Source organism: Nannobrachium achirus (genome assembly GCF_963921795.1).
Source record: "Nannobrachium achirus genome assembly, chromosome: 2".
Classification (NCBI taxonomy): domain Eukaryota; kingdom Metazoa; phylum Chordata; class Actinopteri; order Myctophiformes; family Myctophidae; genus Nannobrachium; species Nannobrachium achirus.
In genome coordinates, this window is record NC_137811.1 from 65,662,654 (window position 1) to 65,684,450 (window position 21,797).

Genomic DNA, 21,797 nt, shown 5'->3' on the forward strand with positions numbered 1-21,797 from the left:
CCGCTGAGTGGCCCTCAATTTTATGTTACACCGTCAATCCGACCGGGTATGCATATTGGCCCAGGGGCCACATATGCAAATTGGCATTGTTCTGGCCCCGAACTCTAGACTCTAGAGTCTAGAGTTCGGGGCCAGAACAATGTAGATTTGCATATGCATGCTAGCAGAAATAGCCGCCTACAGCAGCCGAACCGAACGGTTCTGTCTGTCCGTGTCCCCTTTATTCCCATATATGGAGATCACTGATGTCATAAGCATATATTGCCCATATATTGGCATGCCCCCTTTTGTGCCCATATATAGAGCTGACTGATTTGTTTGCACCATGATGCCATGATAATAATGCATTGAGGTTAGACAGCACACTCCATATTTGGGCATAGCTGCATTGGGAACTTATATGGTTATATGACTCGTCCTCATCAATGTGGACCCAAGTGGTTCCCTAGCAACGCATTATCTGTCTCCGTGACAACCAACTATCCAATCACCTCCTCCAGGCTATGGGATCTGAGAAATTAAAGTCCAGGGTGACGTGACGTCACTTCCCCTATCGCCACCTCCTTTGTCTCTGGCCCGCAGATACGCACGGGTTGTTATTTATTTATTTTCCCGTTCATTTTGAGGATATATTTCCACATATATCCATATTTCCCTGGTATTGAATGACAGTCGACTCTGAAATATTGATGCCTAAAAGCAAAGCGCCCAAAATGGACGACCTGGACTACAGTAAGTGCCGCTAACACTCAAGACTATTTGGCTAACGTTGAAGCTAGCGCTGCTATCGTCTTTGGGCTCCGTTTATTTGCTGGAGTAATATAATAAGACACAGACGACTCAGTGAATGATATGATGAAGTGTGCAATTATATCATGTGTTTTTGTAGGCCTACTGTCAAAGGACCAACCAAAACGAATATCTGTCATGCCTCTTTTCACTTCTCAAAAGACATCTGTGTTCTATTCGTCTGCCATTCAATGTTATATGAGATACTTTAATGGTTTCCTGTGGAAATAAGCTTAGTCTTTTCATGGATCTCCTTTTAGTAGACCTTGTACCAGTGAACTGTACCGTCATGAAACTGTACCTTTTCCTATGCAAACTTCCAAATAAGTCTTCAAAATCAATCTTTTATGATGCAACCAACAACTAGCCACTAACAACAAATGGATGGTTTCCACTCAATGGAGCAGACAGAGTCTGTCTGTGATACTAGATAGATAGGCTTTTTGATGCAGTGTTCTGACTTATGCACTATTTTTTTTGCAAAGCAGTTAAACTGCATTAGAAATTGTAGACGTCTGACTTTACTTTGGCTATTAGTTGTTTGAAATTGTACTAATCTCATCCTGAATGATCCTCGTTGATTCTCATTCATGCCAGTCTAGTCTGCTGTGGGCGTGGTTGGTGAAGTGCAGCTGTCATTTTTGCATAGTAAACACTCGTCTGGTGGTGACTCTGGTCTATTATATTGTTGGTGTGTGAGCATAGCAGCAGATACATTATACATCCTCTGTGTTAGTTTAACTGTTAGTGTGTTTAGAGTTCTAATATTAACAAAAGGGAATCTAAGTTATCTATTCTGGTTAGCACCGGCAAATGACAGTACTATAAATGTTTGCCTTATGTGTATAGCTGAATAAATTGTCTTTGACAGTATGAATCCACCTCTTATCATTATACCATTGCTATCAGAGACATTTACCAGCGCATGACGGCTGATGAAACTATCCCTTGTGCTATTTAAAGTCCTGTGAGAGGCAAGGGGCGATAACGCTTTATGGAGGTACAGAATTTGCATTGTTGGCAGCTAAGAAGCAGGTACCTGTGATATTACATTTTGTTTAAGTAAATGGAACTAGACAAATTTACATGAACACTTCAGCCATTTAGCTGACTCTTACTGTGCACACCTTAGAACAAGTGCAAACGTACGGTTGAGAGCCACAGATCATGGTAAGTTTATCAATTTCTGCACAGAGAAGGCACAGAAGTGGCGCAGATAGGACTTTGAATGGCTATGTGGAATGATGGCCTTTTTATTCGTGTAATTCTGCATAGTCGTAATTTGCAAAACAGTGTTCTTATTAATGACAGAGGACTTTAAGATGTGTTGTGTTGTGTCTCTGGCACATTGGAATACTAAGCTGACGTTTGAGAAAACCTTAACAAAGACCCAGTATTTATTTAGGATGTACTGTACCTCTGCGTTTAAAGGGTTGTTAGCCTAGTATCAGGGCTCTGCAAATACGTTTGGCCGTGGGCCAGCCAATTTTCTTCTAAGTCATTAGATTCTAGGCCAGAACTTAATCAATAGCTAATTTAAGAACTGCATGGAAACAAAAACAAGCACACTCAGTCCATTCAAATTACAGTTTGCCGGGTGCAGACAGACTCACAATGTAAGGATACACACTGAGGAAGGCTTGATGCTGAAACACGTCTCTGACACTCTCTGTGCACTATTATGAATGAAAAATAAGAGTGCTGGCTATTCTTTTGTTTCATAATTTAAGAACTGGACCAACTTATACGTTAACTATTGTATATTCTATAATAACTAATATTAATATTTGTTAGGTAGGTACAACTGCACACTGATATAATTGTGTAATCAAATGTTACAGGTGTAGATGGAAACGATTGGCTAATCATTTTGTCCAGTACACATTCTTGAATGTTGCACTTGAGGACATTTAATTCATTAAAAAGTCAAACAAAAAGTAACATTTTATCTGGGCACAGTCAGTCATACTCTCTTTCAAACGGAGGTGAACAAGCTTTTTCTCCTATAGCTCCTGCTCCTAGGAGCAGGGGCGTCACAAGGGACTGAGTTACTAGGGCCCATGGTGGAGGACCCTTACCGTAATTATTTTATACTTTAGCTATTGAAAAATAGCAGATATACAAGCTCACAGCGTGGCACCGAGTGTCGCGCTGCGAGCTTGTAGATCTGCTATATTCTCGTGAAAAAGTGTGCAAATCTTTGAATACATGTATTTTTTAAGCGAACATTTGTAACTCAAATCTTGCTTCTGGGGGTCCCTGGAACTAAATATTTTGAGATGGGGGTCCTTCATATGAAAAGGTTTGAGCACCACTTACATAGAAACATATATATATATATATTTTTTTTAGTAGGATACCCAGGGCCCAGAATTTGGTGCGACACCCCTGACTAGGAGTTCAAGGTCTGTCGTTAGATATGGAGAGAAACTATGTGAATCGTCCTGCATGTCATTCACTCTCAACATTGATAAAAGCATTCTTCTGTTGGCTGTAGATTATCTATTTAGACATTATAGCCCAAATGGTGGACAGTCAGATTTAGTAAATTTTTGTAAATGACTAATATATTTACCAGGCCAGATATTATCGCTGGTGTTGACTTGAGCGGTTACACCCCGCCTTTCCGAAACACCGCTATTCCGAACGTTGACTTCTAACCCTAACCCTACCCCTAACCCTAACCCTTACCCTAACCCTAACCCTAACCAACCCTAACCCTACCCCTAACCCTAACCCTAACCCTAACCCTTACCCTAACCCTAACCCTAACCCTAACCCTACCCCTAACCCTAACCCTAACCCTAAACCTAACCCTAACCCTGCTTCGGAATAGCGGTGTTTCGGAATGGCGGACCGTTGCCGACTTGAGCACAAGGTAACATTGACAATGAGGATGCCTTTTCATGTATTGGACACTTCTTAGCAACTTATGCCCCCGTTTACACTTGTGTGCACTATACTTGTTGTGATGTTTTGTTTTGTGCCAAGTCCTCTCGGTTGGTACCAAAGCGTTGAACTCTTTCTGGCTGAATTTACTGTAACTCTGACTTAAATAGTCTTATAGCAAATACATTCAGAAATACATTTTGTACCTTTAACAGTGTTCACCACATAAATATTAACAAACTTTGCTTTGACAGATGAATGTATTACCAATTTAATAATGGATATGTGTGACTGTGGGGGTCTTGATTTGATATTGGCAACAACCCAAACATCAACTGCCTGCTTTTCCATATATTTCCATTTCAGCGCGCAAACTAAATGGGGACATTAGGGACAGGTCAGTGAGTGGGTAGCATGGAGCAGAAGGGAATCTACAGGAAATTCCATCCTTGTTGAAATATGGAATGACATTGATTAATGCCCAGCACTTGTTGTTGAGGAAAAGGCTTTTGTTCTGCACAGCTCCCCCTTCGCTCCATGGCACATTTCTCTGGTTACATTTTAATGTTGGTTAATCCAATTATAGCCTTTTTATTATCCTGTCATCGCCTCCTGTGGTGCTTTATTAGCCACTGGATTGTGCCAGTACACTTACATGATGACATGATTCAGAACCAGAAAGTAGTTACCATTGTGTGATGAATTAGTAAAGGGATAGATGTTTACATAAAGGTCCCTCAATCACAAATAACCCATTTGTTTATTTTCTCTGTATCCTTCATACCATTTCATGTTCTGGCATAGACTCAACCAAACCAATATAAAAACAAATTTGTTCTACTATTGTGCCAATAAACTGAGACCACCCTTTAAGAAAAACAAAAACAATTTCATTGTTAGATTCCGGTGTTGACTGTAGCCTAAAGGGTGCATTCATTGTATCTCGCAACTAAGTATAAATCGGGCCCAATGGTGCCAGACAGGCACATGCACACATAGACATCAAAGGGGGCTTGAGCACTGCCCTTTTACCCATCCTTAAAAAGTGCCCTCTCCAGACCTTGAATGCAGTTTTTTACTATGGTGAAAGAAATGCAAATGCCCTCTTTCCATGCCATACCTGAAGGCAGCATTCAAGAAAAATCGTCTTGTCCAAACTCTCCTGAACTTGAACACAGCATCTTATGTTGAAAGAATTGACCTCTCTGTCTCTGGGGCCTTTTCCACCGGCAAAGAACCGGTTCTGGTTCTTTCTCCCGCCTATGGGATGAACCAGAGGTGAGCTTTTCCACCGAGAACTGAGTTGGTTCCGAACTGTAAAAGTTGGTTCGCGGCCGGTTCGCAAGAACGAACCAAGGTTCCAAGAAAGTTGCCATCCCATAGGAGGGAGAAAGAACCCAAACCAGTTTTTTGCTGGTGGAAAAGGCCTTTCTGTGTAGAAATCCATGACATAAACCACATATCCAGTATTGACTTGATTATGCTTAGTTCAGTGTGGTATCAAGCACCGAACGTGTGGTATCAAGCTCACAACGAGTCGCAGAGCGATGCATTGTGACTTGTGAGCGTGGAGGTATGCTACTTTTGATATTTCCACCAAAAGGAAGAAATGTCAGCCCCTGCCTCTCTAACATTCTCTGCGTGTCCCTGGTGCCAGAGACGGTGTGACTGAAATGGCAGCAGCAGTAATGATGTGATTGTGGTGCTCTTCCTGTCCCAGTCCCAGTGGACCTGAGCCCAGAGGAGCGCTCTGAGCTGGAGGACATCCGTCGCAGGAAGGGCGCTCTGCTGCAGGAGATCCAGAGGCTCCGCGACGAGCTCCGCGAGGCCATCTTAGAGGTGGAGGGCCTGGAGGCCAGCACCGAGGGCAGGTGAGGAGTCCAACACACAGGGAACCATTTGTAAAAGATAATATTATTAACCTTTGAACCCTGTTTTCATCTGCTGGTTAGACAAAAACAGATAAAACGGGGCAGCTGTGGCTTAGGAGGTAGAACAGGTCGTCCGATGATCTGTGGGTTGGCGGGTTCGAATCCCGGCTCCTCCTTTCCACATGTCGAAGTGTCCTTGGGCAAGACACTGAACCCCACATTGCCTCCAATGAGTCGGTCGGTGTCAGCCTCGGCCCACCATTGGTGTGAATGTGGGAAGTGAGGACGCTGGCGTCGACTGTTCGCCGCTTCACCTCCCAATGTATGAATGAATGGACTATTGTAAAGCGCTTTGAACACTTGGAAAAGTGATATAAAAATGCAATCCATTATTATAAATTTCAGGATGAAATAGCTGTAGATGAGGTATGGCAGGGGACCGCTGAGCTAAACTCTTCTGCCTTTCCTCTATGCAGCCCAACAGTTAGTAGAGTGATGGAGAGTTATTCATGGGAAAATGCTTTAGAAATGTTCCAGAAAAGGCCCATTCCTCCTTGTGTCCTGTTGTACCTACATTGTATACAAATGCGTTTCTTTTGGGAACATGCTTGTTAGACACAGTGTTATTTGATGTGTGGCTGTGTGTTTAGAACGGGTACACATTATTTGTATCATATTTTATGCTTTAACTATTGAAAAATAGCAGATATACAAGCTCACAGCGTGGCACCAAGTGCCGCACTGCGAGCTTGTAGATCTGCTATTTTTGAAAAATCGTGAAAATTAGAATTTTGACCCGATTCTATAAGTGTCTTTTGAATCCTTCTAAGGTTTTTTGAAAAACCGATGTCAGCAATCTGGCCAGCCATTGTCAAAGAAAAGGTCCTTTTCACTTAACTGGAGCTCAGTTAGTCTGTTCTTGAGAGAATACTATGTCAGTGGTTCTCAAACATTTTCATGTGAAGGTCCCCCAAAATGATATTTATTTGGCCACGGACTCCCATCTCAAAATATTTAGTTCCAGGGACCCCCCCAGAAGCAAGATTTGAGTTACAAACGTTCGCTTTGAAAATGCATATATTCAAAGATTTGCACACATTTTCACGGTGCTGCGCTGTGAGCTTGTATATCTGCCATTTTCACTGGTTAAAGCATTCAATAATTCTAGGCCTAAATGAGCTCATGGGTACTCACTACCTGCAGAACCTAAAAGACTCTCCTTCCCTGCAGTAAAACTCTACAGAAGAGCAGACATGTGGCTATGGGAAGGAAGAAATTTAACATGGACCCCAAAAAGGTATGTGTTTTTAGCCACGCACTGAACTGAGTTTGGTTACTTACATTCTTACATTCATTCTTAGCATTTGACTGATTTGGGCGGCATAATGGGTGTGACAGCATGTGTATACGGTATGCAGACACAACATTATAGTAATGATAGTGTTTGACAGTTCGCACATTCTCACGTACCTTGGTTCGTTTGGATTCAGTGTTGAAACCAGAGTTTCTGTTGAACTGCAACTATCGATCATTTTGTTGACAAAATCGATTGTGTCATTAAACACTTATTATGCCCTATTTTATACTTGTTGTACAACAGTGTCATGCAAAATAGAGTAAATTCTACAAGCTCAGTTTTCGCCTCTTTTCCTTCTATTTTTGACCCCATCAATTTATTTGATTAAAAGCATTTATTTCTTAGAATCTATGAAATCGATGAGTTTGATTAACTGTTGCGCCCCTAGTGTAATTAAAGCAATGTTTGCTGTGCACGAGTCGTGTGGTGATTAATAAATAGGTATTCTTGTGTTTGTGCAGGGCATAGTATTTTTAGTGGAGAATGAGTTACTCAGACACACCCCAGAGGACATCGCCCAATTCCTCTATAAAGGAGAAGGCCTCAACAAGACGGCTATAGGAGATTATCTTGGAGAAAGGTAGTGTGTGTCAACCGATCTTCTCCCTCTCTCCTGTTTTACCTGTGTATCTTTTAACTTGGTGTACTGTTTATTGTATTTATCGTTGTTATCAAAAGGAATGTCCCTTGTGGACAATAAGTACGAGATAACCTCTCGCTCAGCGGTCATTATCGAGTGATAGGAGCCTGACAGGTTGATATGCCACCGACGCGATAGCGGAAGGGCTCCCATGACTCGATAATAACCGCTGAGCGAGATGTTATCCCGCTTATTACCCGGCTACTTGATGAAATTAATAATTTAACTCAAAACTAAAAACAAAACAAAGTATTTCTATGTTTACAGACTGCTGAAAGTGTTACACAAGTATTGCACTGGGCATCCCCCCAGCGCAACACAGGTCGCCCTGGAAAACAAGGAAGTGCTGATCAAATAGAATCCATTTTCTGATACTGCACCGTCTATTTCTCGCTTAAAATATTTTTAAAAACATTCTTGAGAGCAACGTTTAGTTGTAAATGACGCTGTGTGTTTGTTTACATGGCTGACATGTTGGATACGGCACTAAATTCACGCAGCGCAGCCTGAATGCAGCAGGTGCTCTGAGCCTTTGATTAGGCTTAGTGCATTATAGAGCGGAGCGGTCATTATTCACCTATAATTCATCGCTGATTTCAGTGCTTGATCAATGAGAATCAAGCATTCAACCAAGCCGGGTAATAAAGGACATCTAAACTAATAATCATTCTCCTATCGCTGTCCTTTCATGGGCAAGTTTGACTATAGCGCATGACTCTATAGTCCCCAATTTATTATAACCTCTGCTAACAGTTATAAACTTTACAACACTCAAAGTAAAAGCTCCGGGTGAAACTAAAACCGTAGTCTCCTACAGCAGGTTGCCTGACTCTCTGTTGCTGTGTGCTCCTCCTGCAGGGATGAATTGAACCTCAAAGTGCTGCAGGCCTTTGTTGACCTCCACGAGTTCACCGACCTCAATCTAGTCCAGGCCCTCAGGTAAGCTGGAAGCTGCTCCTCCCCACTGCTCTATGTTTGATAAAACACATCATGACTACTACCTCAACCCACTGCTCTGTCGTGTGATAAAACAGATTATGACTACTACCTCAACCCACTGCTCTGTCGTGTGATAAAACGGATTATGACTACTACCTCAACCCACTGCTCTATGTCGTGTGATAAAATACACCATACGCATCTGAGCTTCTTTTAACTACTAACCTTCGCAGTCAAACCCTCAGCTCTTAAACCATTTAAGCCCTATTTCATACACTATCGTATGGCATTGTCGATCTGCAAGCCATTTCAGTAAATTTACATTTTGACATTTAGACATTTTGAACATTATAGTTTGGCCTTTTTTTTTAAGAAATAGGGGGAAAGTGAAAAGGTATCAGTTGAAAGTGGCTAAGCTGGACCCTGTCTTTTAACAGGCAGTTCCTATGGAGCTTCCGTCTGCCTGGAGAGGCCCAGAAGATAGACAGAATGATGGAGGCGTTCGCTCAGAGATACTGTCACTGCAACCCGGGGGTCTTCCAGAGCACTGGTATGTGCACACGCAGGGGCACACACACACACACACACACACACACACACACACACACACACACACACACACACACACTATTACTATCCACGTGAGGACGTCAAAACCATTAAAAGAAATTGTAATATTTACCTTTTTTTTTGCCCTAAATAGCTAAGCATAACCTCAACCCCAATCTTCTAAAAATATTTCTTAGCCATGGGAAATTAGCCATTTAAAAAAATTATCTAAAGATAATCTCTGCACGCAATATGTTATTTTCAATATATTTTCAATACCACTTTTCACTCCAAACATTTCCCCACAAGTCATGTCTGGTTTTCCTATCCCTTTAGGAGATGACATAAAAACTGTGTGTGTGTGTGTGTGTGTGTGTGTGTGTGTGTGTGTGTGTGTGTGTGTGTGTGTGTGTGTGTGTGTGTGTGTGTGTGTGTGTGTGTGTGTGTGTGTGTGTGTGTGTGTGTGTGTGTGTGTGTGTGTGTGTGTCTTTTGAGAGTGGATAACCCTTCCCTTATCTGTTGTAGTCATGTTTTGTGAGTGTGCAGTGAAAAATGGCAATCGATCTATTCTGCAAAGTTTTTGAGATTTTGGAAATCAAGAGTAATTTTTTTTATATGATCCACTTCCATCCAATATTCTACAATTTTACCTGAGCTTAGAAAACAAGGTCTGTATAATGATAGCTAAAATGCATAAAATAATGAAAGCTAAAAATACATTTGAGTTAAACTGAAATAAACAAAAACAAGGCTTACTGAGGCAGGCTGACTACCAAACTGAAACTATTGTTTTTGTTTCAGCAATCAATCAGCATAGACTTCACCAACTGTAGCTTCAACCCCTTTGCTTGTCTGTGTGCGTTTTGCAGACACGTGCTACGTGCTGTCCTTTGCCATCATCATGCTGAACACCAGCCTCCACAACCCCAACGTCAGAGACAAGCCCGGCCTGGACCGCTTCATCTCCATGAACCGAGGCATCAACGAGGGCGGAGACCTGCCTGAGGACCTGCTCAGGGTATGCACGCCACCAGGATGATATTAGGGACTTTTAACCCATTTAGGCCTAGAATTATTCAATGTTTTAACCAGTGAAAAATAGCAGATATACAAGCTCACAGCGCGGCACCGAGTGCCGCGCTGCGAGCTTGTAGATCTGCTATTTTTGAAAAATCGTGAAAATTTTAATTTTGACCCGATTCTATAAGTGTCGTTTGAATCCTTCTAAGGTTTTTTTTTTAAACCTATGTTTCTGTGTCACAATCTGGCCAGCCATCGTCAAAGAAAAGGTCCTTTTCACTTAACTGGAGCTCAGTTAGTCCCCCAAAATGATTAGGACCCCCAAAATGATATGTATTTGGCCACAGACCCCCATTCAACATATTTAGTTCCAGGGACCACCCAGAAGCAAAATTTGAGTTACAAACGTTCAAAGATTTGCACACATTTTTACGACTTTTTCAAAAATAGCTGATCTACAAGCTCGCAGCGCGGCACTCGGTGCCGTGCTGTGAGCTTGTATATCTGCTATTTTTATATATTTCACTTTCAAAAAAACCTTTGGTCATTTTATCGTCTAATCAGGCTTTTATGAAGACCCTGGACAGTTTTTAATTTACTTCATTCTGTTTTTAGATTTCAACCTCCCAAGCTCACAAGCTTGGAGGTTGTGAGCTTGGAGGTCTGCTATTTTCAATATTTTCACCAAAAGGCCCTTTTTAGATATTTCAGCCCCTGCCTCTCTAACATTCTCTGCACGTCCCTGCTGTCCACCACAAGCCAACATTGCTACGACCCCTGTTCTGGCAGAATGCTAGTTTTCCGCGAGCAAGAGCTGCATTATTTATTTTGTGTACATTCATATACTATGTGGAGTCCATGCAGCCTTTTCCATATAGATGGTGTGGTTTGGGCTGAATCTGGGGCAGTATAGCCCATTTTCCACTGGCCCAACTCCACACCACTCCACACCACTCCACCCACTTGTGCCAGGTTTTCCACTACAAGGAGCTGGGTAGAGTGGTGTGAAGGTGGTACTAAACAGGGTACTAAAAAGTATCCACTCTAGAGTAGGTCTGAGCTAGGCCAAACAGGGCCAAACACTTCATAATGACTGATCACTCACTGAATTTTCATTTAGACCACCAGGATATAGTTGTAATACATGATAGTAGATTCTATTGTGTTATAACCACTATTATAATCTATTATAGTGTATTTTAATTATCATAGTAATACATTAATACTTTATAATGTATTATAATCACAGTTATAATCCATTACAGTGCATTATAATTAGGATAGTTGTAATACAAATGTATATTGTATCATAATCAGAGTTAAAAGGGTCAATTTGTTTCTTACCGATAGGGGTACTTTTTTGTAATGGAAAATGTAGATATTTTTATGTGGTGCGGTGTGGTGTGGTGCTAAAACTGCAGTCGAAAAGGGGCTATAACAGGGTATAGAATAAACATGTTGGCAATATTGAATAATTTAGTGCCTACACCCCCTGCTGTAGGGCCTACCGGGGGGGGGGGGTCTTCAACGTTTTCAGGCCAAGGACCTCTTATTTGAGAGAGAGAGAGATGAGCAGGCACTATCATCTGTGTAGGTTAATAATGTGTAAAATGTGTATTTTCATATATTTAAGCACTTGGACTGTCAATACCTACTAGTCTGCTCTTCTTTTCCTTCTATTGATTGATTGATTGATTGATTGATTGAAGACTTAGGAAAAGGTACAGTTTCATGACGGTACAGTTCACTGGTACAAGGTCTACTAAAAGGAGATCCATGAAAAGACTAAACTTATTTCCACAGGAAACCATTAAAGTATCTCATATAACATTGAATGACAGACGAATATAGAACACACCAAACCTCTGTGCCAAAAAATAGCCGATCTACAAGAACCAGTGCCTTTTAGTGTGCCTACTTATATTAAAAGACGGATTCTGTAAACGGACCACAATGGTGCAGCTCTACTTTTGATCGGTTAAAAAAGAAAACGATCTTAATGAAATATGAGATTGAAAATGTGTAATTTCCTGTCAAAACGAATAACTCGTTTCCTCCCGTCTCCAGAATCTGTATGAGAGCATTAAGAATGAGCCCTTCAAGATCCCCGAGGACGATGGCAATGACCTGACCCACACCTTCTTCAACCCCGACAGGGAGGGCTGGCTGCTCAAACTAGGTGAGAGGACATTAAGCCATTTAGAACGGGTACACATTTTGGGTATCGTTATTTTATGCTTTAACTATTGAAAAACAGCAGATCTACAAGCTCGCAGCACGGCACTCTGAAAAATCGTGAACATTTGAATTTTGACCCGATTCTATAAGTGTCTTTTGAATCCTTCTAAGGTTTTTTTTGAAAAACCTATGTTTCTGTGTCAACAATCTGGCTAGCCATCGTCAAAGAAAAGGTCCTTTTCACTTAACTGGAGCTCAGTTAGTCTGTTCTTGAGAGACTTCTATGTCAGTGGTTCTCAAACCTTTTCATGTGACGGACCGCCAAAATGATATGTATTTGGCCACGGACCCCCATCTAAAAATATCTAGTTCCAGGGACCCCCCAGAAGCAAAACTTGAGTTACAAACGTTCGCTTTGAAAAGACATATATTCAAAGATTTGCACACATTTTCACGACCTTTTCAAAAATAGCAGATCTACAAGCTCGCAGCGCGGCACTCGGTGCCGCGCTGTGAGCTTGTATATCTGCTATTTTTTAATAGTTAAAGCATCCACAAATTGTAGGCCTAAATGGGTTAAGCAGAGGGCCTGTTGAGGGAGAGGCCCTGGGGATATGTTTTTTACCATGCAGCTCTGTGGAAACACTGACTAAATAACTGTGTTTACTGTTGTGTGTGGTTGACTAATACAGTGCATCCAGGGGTCCTTAAGCACTCATGTCCCTATTCTGAATACTTAATTGACTGTGGTCTCCTTGGGGTCTACAGTATACTAAGCCCCCTCCTTTTTTCCCCCTCTACAATAAATATCTCTGCCGGGAAAAAAAGCAGAACTACAAGCTCACAATGTGTTGCTACGTGACACATTTTGTGAGCTTGTAGATCAGCTATTTTCGCGGAATGTATGCCCCATAGTAGGGATGCAAGTGTTCATGTGGTCAAATGTCACAGAATACACTTTAATTTGAACTCAACAACAAGCACTCTCTTGAACAGCGTATTATCTGGAAGTACCGTACTGTGTGCTTGATTGACACACAATTACCATAACTCGTTGTGTCACGACAACCAATCAGTTATTATTGATCGTGTAGAGCAGAGGTTCACAATCACGTGCCACAGAGGTGGAAAGGGAGTGCACTGGTGTAGGGCTTTGCTCTACTGCAAGGGTTTTCAAAGTGGGTGACGGGGCACCCTGGGGTGCCGCAAGATCATTTGATAATATTTAGAATTTATTTGGACACTTGAAGAAATATTTAGTATCATTTTAAACTTGAAGTACAAAGTTATTTTCAGTCAGTTCTAACCAAAATGGCTGTTATCTCAACGTTTTCCTCGCAACATAATCACTAAAATATCATCACTGTCGGGCAGAAACCTCTGTCGCACAAAACTAGTGAAAACAGCCGATCTACAAGCACACAACGCCTCGAGGCGTTGTGTGCTTGTAGATCGGCTGTTTTCACTAGTTTAGTACATTTTATAGATGAAAGGTTTCCACCCGACATGACGATATTCTATAAATTTAAGGTGCTGGGAGTGAAAATTATAATGTAGAGGTGCCTCGGATTAAATAAATATTTATAGGGTGCCCTGAGACAAAAAAAGTTTGGGAACCCCTGCTCTACTGACCCAACACTGCAGTGGCTTATGTGTGACCGGTTCCTCAGCGGGGATCCAAACTCTGCCCAAAAGGGTTGAATTATGTGGCCATTTTGAGTGCCCGGTGAAGGCTGTTAATGTGTGGTTGAAAATGGCACTTTTTCTTGTTCACTGGGGCAGTGGGTCTCTCCGTGTCTGCACTTTCATCATCGGTGCACTTGTACTTAGCAGCGCTGATGATGAAACCTGTGAAACAATCCTGTTCTCCAAAGCCAGTGGTTCTCAGACCAATCATATTTTAACCCTGACGAGCAAGTGTTGAGGCATTACATTTTGTGTAACAAATGTTCCATTGTGAAAATAGCCGATCTACATGCTCACAACGCCTTTGGCCAATGTTTCATTTGTAATTTTAGAGTGGTATTAAAAAGTCCTTAAATTGTCACTTTAGAAATGTGCAGATTGTTTACTGTTGAGTGAGAAAACAACTTTGCACGTTAAGTTAATCAACTGGGGACCCCCCCAAAATAATTTGGGGGACCCCCCTGAGAACCACTGTTCAAAGTGACCGTCGGCCTGTTGGCAGACAGGGCACACACAAACCCTAGTGTCCCTGTTCTGGTGTGAACATTGGGCTGAGATCAAAGAGGTTGAGGCAGACTCTTTAGTTTCTCCCTCAGTCAATAAAGTGTTTTGATTGACATTTCAAGCCCATGCTCTACAAGCTCACAACTCGATGCGATGCATTGTGGCCTAGTATAAACCCTCAGGGGACTCCGGGCAATTAAGTATGTAGGGTTTAAGTGATTAATTAGTTCTAGAGAAGTGCTGAGTTCTAAATTGGGACGCACACTCACGTTCTTTCTACTGCAGCGAAGCAATGACGACGTACATCAGGTTTTAGGTCTGTAATTGGGTATGTTGAAATATCGATGGCCAGAAAACCACCACAAAGTCTATAATATCAATAACTCCTAAGTCAGTATAACGTTAAGACACCTTTGTGTGCTATACTGTACTAGAAACTCCAGGTTTTCACGGCATAGCCTTTAAAAGCCCTATTTTGTACTTGTGCATCGATGAGCTTGGTAGATCTGCTTTTTTTTTTGTTGCTATCTTTGAAACTCTTTGACATTTCCAGTAGGATGCAAGTAGTTAAAATAAACCAAAGACTTGTCTCTGAAACTGTAGCTAAGTTAAAACATTTCCAGAAAGACTGTGTTACAATGTTACATTTTATTTGAATGTTTGAACGCCTAGTAGGCTCCGACGATAAAGACGCTCCGTTCCATGTACTGGCGTCAGTTGCACTACAGTGCATAGAACTCAGTTTGTCTACAGAGTAAAGGGGTAACAGGGTGTGCAGAAGTTATAAGGAGAGATCAAACACCCAAGGCAATTAAATGCAACATATAATACACACTTAAAACCTTGAGTACACATGTTTTTATTAATTAAATAACAGAACGATTACTTACATTGTCAGCCACTGCTCATGGCTGAGAGACTTGATGTTCTGATATTTAGCAAATATCAAGTCACTGTCAGTCTTTACATGCAATATTCATCAGCATGCAAGGTCATTGATAAAATACATGCTGTTACAAAAGAGAAACGACGGTAACATCCTGTAGATCTTGGGATCAGCATGGGAACTGTATGGCTCCAATGTAGATCTTGGACATCACCAGCGTGACACATGTATGACTCAAAATATGGACAAGGTTTCCAGCTCAATCCGAGTCCCATTTGACTCGCAGATGTAAAAAATGACCAAATGTGCAAAAATGACCAAATGACCACCCCAACGTGGCTGCTCACGGGGAATTCCCGGGGACCACCGACTCCTGGTGCTCCAGAACGGATGCAAAAGTGGTGGCGCCCACAGTGGAGGACCCCCTGCCACTGCAGCGCACATAAAATGCCGTAACTCGGGCTAGGAGCGACCGGGAGAGCCGGGGCCGGTACCTATTCGTCCGCCTCGGCGGCGCGGAGACCCCACCCCTCATTTCTCACATGGCCCTCTTCTAGCGCCACCATGAGGCCGATTCTTGCAAAACACATTTTTGGACACTGCTCCTACAATTTTTGCCCTAAAATCACTGACATCGCTACACAGTATGTCTACACTCATGTCATCAACATGGATCTGTCCCATATAGCGCCACCTTCAGGCCGATTTTTTAAAACACATTTTTGGACACTGCTCCTACAATTTTTGCCCTAAAATCACACAAATCGGTACACAGTCTGTCTACACTCATCTCATCAACATGAATGTCCCATATCGCGCCACCATCAGGCCGATTTTTTTCAACCACATTTTTGGACACTGCTCCTACACATTTTGCCCTAAAATCACGCTGCGACCTGACGGTCGCTTATCTCCCGATTAGGGAGTCTTACTGGTAAAATGTAACATTTCAAAAGTTGTAACTAAGGATGTGAAGTAAGGTAGCCTACACAATTGACCCATACAAGTCTGTAACTCTGACAGTGTACAAATGGAACCAATTTGTACACTGTCAGAGTGAAGGGGAGACCTTGAAATTTGTAAGCGTGAGAAACACTGTTAATACTATAGACAGCCGGCCTCTTTTATGCCGCGCCGTAAAAAGGGTGTGACCAAATCAAGTCCTAGGGGACCAACTGGTGAGAGAGTTTGGTAGCACCAGAGTTACCACAGTGGTCTGGAGTTCTGCTGCTCAGTATGTCTGTCTGTCGCGTTGGAATGCACACACCTGCACCCACTCGGCACCTCTTCTTTGAACACAAGTTTGTGGCAGCTGTAAAACACCCTGCTGTAATCTGCTCTGTCCTGAGGCTTTGCTCTGTGACGTGTCTGACTGTCCTCCTCTTTCTGATGTTTATGATTAAACCCGTTGTATACTGGCAGTGGGCTGCTGCTGTAGGTCGGTCATATCATGGCAAAGACCACTGCAATACCCTATGCCAGGGGTCTTCAACGTTTTCAAGGACCAAGGACCCCTTAGTTGAGAGATGAAGCAGGGACCCCCACAACCTTCTCCTAGATTCCATATAGTTTCATTGTTTGACAGCACAATCATCAGTGTTATTCTGGATTCATGTCAATTTGTGTTTTCAGATATTTAACCACTTGAACTGTCAAATATTTAATAAACTTGACCTTTCACTCTGTACTTAGTCTGCTCATTTCCCCCTCTACACCAAAGCTCTTTGCCGTAAATAGCCGATCTACAAGCTCACAATTGGCTATTTTTGGCTGAAGTTCTCTGAATATGGACGCTAGGGTTCAAGTGGTTAATACAAAAAAGGAGCAAAAAAAAAGGTTTCTATCACACAAAGACCCCCTGTAGAAACTCTGAGGACCCCCTAGGGGTCCCAAACCCCCTGTTGAAGACCCCTGCCCTATGCTTAATTTAGACTTAATTGCACAGCTGTGTCACAGGCCCGAAGACGGCTCTCACAACGGCACGCCGCATAGATCGGCTATTTTGGCTGCTGACACTGCTGGCCCCGCAACTAAGTATTGCCTGATTCATACTTTTGTAGCGTGACACACCGAGTGTAGCGCAACCGAGTGTAAATCAGGCATATTAAATCATGCTTTACTGTCTTTAAGGAGCCAATCATTCTCTTTTGCATGGTGGCGGGGTGGGGAAGGGCCTGTGATCTGTTTTGTCACTAATAACATCTCCTCCCCCTGCTCTGTCTGTCTGTCTTTCCTCCCTCTATCTGTCCATTCTCTCCTCTCGACCCCCCCTCCTCCTCCTCCCTCCCACTGCGATTTCCACACTCTGCTGCCGCTGCTTGTTTCTCAGGAGGTATGTACTGGAAAGAGACATTACAGACATTTAGCTGGAGGAAATGTAGCCTTTATTTAGTCTTTAGTTGGCTGTGAAATAATATGTGGAGAGAGTTGTTGAAAGCTGTCCTCAGTAACTTCTAGATGTGGACAGGGGCGTCTCACCAAATTCTGGGCCCGGGCCCCTGGGTACAAGGATTCACTGCGGGCCCCCCATGAATGGAAAAATAGCAGATATACAAGCTCACAGCGTGGCACTGCAAGCTTGTAGATCTGCTATTTTTGAAAAAATCTTGGTAATTTGTGCAAGTCTTTGAATATTTCAAATCCAAAGGTTTTTCAAAGGTTTTTTGAAAAACCTATGTTTCTAGGTTAGTGGTGCTCAAACCTTTTCATGTCAAGGACCTCAAAAATGATATGTATTTGGCCACAGACCCCCATCTCAAAATATTCACTTCCAGGGACCCTGTACAAGCAAAATTTGAGTAACAAATGTTCGCTTAAAAAATACATATATTCAAAGATTTGCACACATTTTCACTACTTTTCAAAAATAGCGGATCTACAAGCTCGCAGCGCGGCACTCGGTGCCGCGCTGTGAGCTTGTATTATCTGCTATTTTTCATATAGCTAAAGTATAAAATAATTAGGGCCCCTAACCCCCTGGCGCTCATTAAAGCCACCTGAGCAGCCATCAGCTGGGTGAAGCTGTAAAAGCAATTTCCCTTCCCTCAGGCACGAGAAAAACACCTGCCCCCCCCCCCCCAATGCCCCTGTATTGCTATGCAGTGCAAAACAGCAGTGACATCAGCATTTATCTCTCTTTACAACACAGTGTCTACTTGGTGCAATAGTGAATAATGGTATTCTGTCCTGTATATCATAGCTTTTACAGATGTCATTTACGTTGATGAACGACGCAGTAAGCAGTTAGTTACTACTCGTTGCACTGTGTGAGGCAGGGTTCTGCCAATCCTGTTTGTCAGTGTTGTGACCGTATCGTCGTTTTCCAGTCCTGTTGTTCATTGTTGTGCGACTGCTTTGTTGTTTTCCAGGGGGACGCGTGAAAACATGGAAGAGACGGTGGTTCATTCTCACAGATAACTGCCTCTATTACTTTGAATACACCACAGTGAGTCTTCTGTCTGTCATTTATATTTCAGCTCATAACCATGTCATTGGATTAGCAAACAGAATATACGGATTAGCAAACCAATATACCGGTATGGTTATATCGCTATCTAGATATGAACTTGGAAGAAAGGCAAAAGGCAACGATATAGACAAGATAGATTTCCCCTGCTTGTACAGCTAAAGTCAGCCAATCACAAATATTCCTTTGTTTTAGTCAGCACCAAAGGAAAATCACCCTGCGAAAAGTTGGGTGGTTGGAGACATTATGGACAGTTTCACTTATGCACACTTATTTCCTATCTGCTCGTGCATCTCTCATTTGTATTGAAAATGAGTAGTATGTGAATGGAAAGTTTTACAGTTTGCATCGGTTCTTTATGTCAGATTCCAAACAGCAGAACCAACATTTGTGAATGATCGATCAGTGTTTTTCTGTGGTCATTTGAAAGTAAGCAATTGACTTCCAGTCTGCCTTCAAAATTAATTTGGGCTTACAGTCGGCAGAATTAATGTGAACCCATTGGCATTTTGTATATTATTTTACTATTGGATATACTATTAACTTGTGTCCATATCATGCAACCCTAGCTAGAACCTGGAGCTGTATGCTTAATTCATACTGTCATATGATGATGTTGCATACCAAAAGAATCTTTTCAGTCTTCGGATTATATTAAATTGGCTACTGTAAGATTAGCTGTAATGTACTTTAAGCATTCCTTGTTGGATTACTCCATAATGAAATAAAATAATGAATTGATGCTAAAGGCATAACGTAAACATCAAGTCAGTTCAAGTTGTTGTGTGTTCAGGATAAAGAGCCACGAGGAATCATTCCCCTGGAGAACCTCAGCATCCGGGAGGTGGAGGACCCCAGGAAGCCGGTATGTGCCCCCAGTAGTTGGATCTCTTAACGAGTGCCGTTGATTAAACAATGATTTAATCGCTGAGTGCCACCTTATTTTATACTTTTTTCCTGATTTCGGAGGCTCGGGGTAAAGGTATTCTGAGTAAATGTAATCTGAGTATTTCCTGAATTTGATAGTATTTTCTTTCACAGAAAAATGACAATCGTGGCCATCAGTGCTTTTGTAACGGCCGGTAGTGAAGGGTTCGTTTTAAACATGAACGTGATCTGTAGTTAGATTAGGAGATAAATGCACTTTTGTGAATCTCATAACACTGGCCTGTATTTGGCAACCGGACGTCCTGGTCACGTTATCTCCCGTTGCATTCCAGGAATTGGAGTGTTTCTCTTCAGCCGCGGCTGCCTCGTACAAGTAGTAAAGTAGTGAAAATAGCAATGTGAGCTTGTAGATCGGCTATTTTCACTACTTATTAATTATATATTTTTTAGTTATAAGAATTATATTTAATTATATATTTTTAATTATAAGAAGTTCCATGAATTAAAAATTATATATATAATTAAGTAGTGAAAATAGGTGATCTACAAGCTCACAACGCGGTGCGAAAAAAAGAAATATATATATAGATGGCCAAAACGCGAAACCTCCTATCTGCAAATTTCAAGATTTTTGGATTTCACTTGAAATGAGGACAACAGGCTATGCTGCACATGGTCAGTCTGTCTGCAAGATCATTGTGCCCCTCATTTTGCCAAAAAATGTCATGTGACTAGAAATAGTAGATTTTAGTAGGTTTTGATGTTGAACACACATTTTCTTATTCATTTTCCCAACAAAGTTAATTTTTCAGACAGGAGGTTTGCTTTTTTTGCCATCGAAAGTAAGTAGTGAAAATAGGTGATCTACAAGCTCACAACGTTGTGCGAAGCGACGCGTTGTGAGCTTGTAGATCGCCTATTTTCACTAGTTTGGCTCCCGGGCAAACGTCTAATTTCGCTTTTGGGTCTCGAGCTAAAAAGTTAAGGAACCACTGGTTTAGGCCACAGACCCCACTTTTGATAACAATTTGTATCTCTGGGCACACAATCTAGTACACTGTAAAATACTGAGGTGTTAATCTAACTCTTGAGAATGTACAAATGTAACCAAATGGACCCATAACTGCATGTGAATGTAGCCGTGGATGGTCACCAGCACTGTCCTCTCTTCTGTGTGGTCACCAGAACTGCTTTGAGCTGTACATCCCCAACAACCGCGGCCAGCTGATCAAGGCCTGCAAGACGGAGGCGGACGGCCGAGTGGTGGAGGGCAACCATAACGTGTACCGCATCTCCGCCCCCACCCCTGAGGAGAAGGACGAGTGGATCCACAGTATCACGTATGTCCTGCATTGTTTCCTCCACTAAAACTATGAAAAATGAACGTCGAGGATCTGCCTTTTTTCATTGACGAAGACTAGATAAAAACTAAGCTATGATTTCTAAAACTAAGACTGCTTATATTGGCAATTTCATCAAAACTAGACTAAAATGTTAGGGGAGGGACTAGTGGAGAAGAGATCCAGTAGAACTAAAAGACACGTTTTATGTTTGGTTGACATTTATGCTGTCCTGAAATTCATTGAATCTAATGGCTTCCTTGGAAAATCTAAAAAAACACTGCATGCATTGAAAAATGGTTGGACTTGCAGTAAAGTCCAGTGTACCTTGAGTCAGTCAATGGACATCACAGTACATCGGTTGGGGCCTTTCACCAAACCTTTCTTTTTCCCACACTTCCCCTCTCTCTCTCTCTCTTCTCTCTCTCTCTCTGTCTAGTTCTGCTGTCAGCGTGGATCCCTTCTATGAGATGCTGGCTGCCAGGAAGAAACGTATATCCCTGAAGAAGAAAGAGGAGCAGCCCTAAACTCCTTCCCTCCGTCCCTCCCTTCGTCCATTCCCTTCTTTCTCCATGTCTAAACTCAATTCCAACAGTGAGGTACATTGGATTTTTTCTTTCCTCCTTTGCTGTCCCCCATGAGTTCTTCCATCACGTCATTCCCTACCTCCTCCTCTCCTCCCCGACCTCCTTTGTCTCCCTGACGGGAGGACTCGCTGTCCTGTTTATAAGACTTTTTGAAAAAGGCACATTCAGCGAAAAGAGCTCCTCTCCACAGCGGCTGCCTTTGCGACCA

The 21,797-nt window shown here is 42.2% G+C and overlaps 1 protein-coding gene across 1 annotated transcript; it reads left to right on the forward strand.

Annotated features, from left to right (window-relative positions):
* Positions 1 to 665: 665 nt before the first annotated feature.
* Positions 666 to 21,538, forward strand: cyth2 (cytohesin 2; the record flags this gene model as incomplete). The annotated part of the gene is made up of 12 exons (XM_080748406.1): positions 666 to 732; positions 5,399 to 5,549; positions 6,780 to 6,846; positions 7,368 to 7,486; positions 8,405 to 8,485; positions 8,923 to 9,035; positions 9,904 to 10,052; positions 12,122 to 12,233; positions 18,677 to 18,753; positions 19,568 to 19,639; positions 20,848 to 21,002; positions 21,442 to 21,538. The coding sequence occupies 12 exons, from the start codon at positions 666 to 668 to the stop codon at positions 21,527 to 21,529; spliced, it is 1,251 nt and encodes a 416-aa protein (XP_080604532.1). The 3' UTR covers positions 21,530 to 21,538.
* Between the last annotated feature and the right edge of the window lie 259 nt (positions 21,539 to 21,797).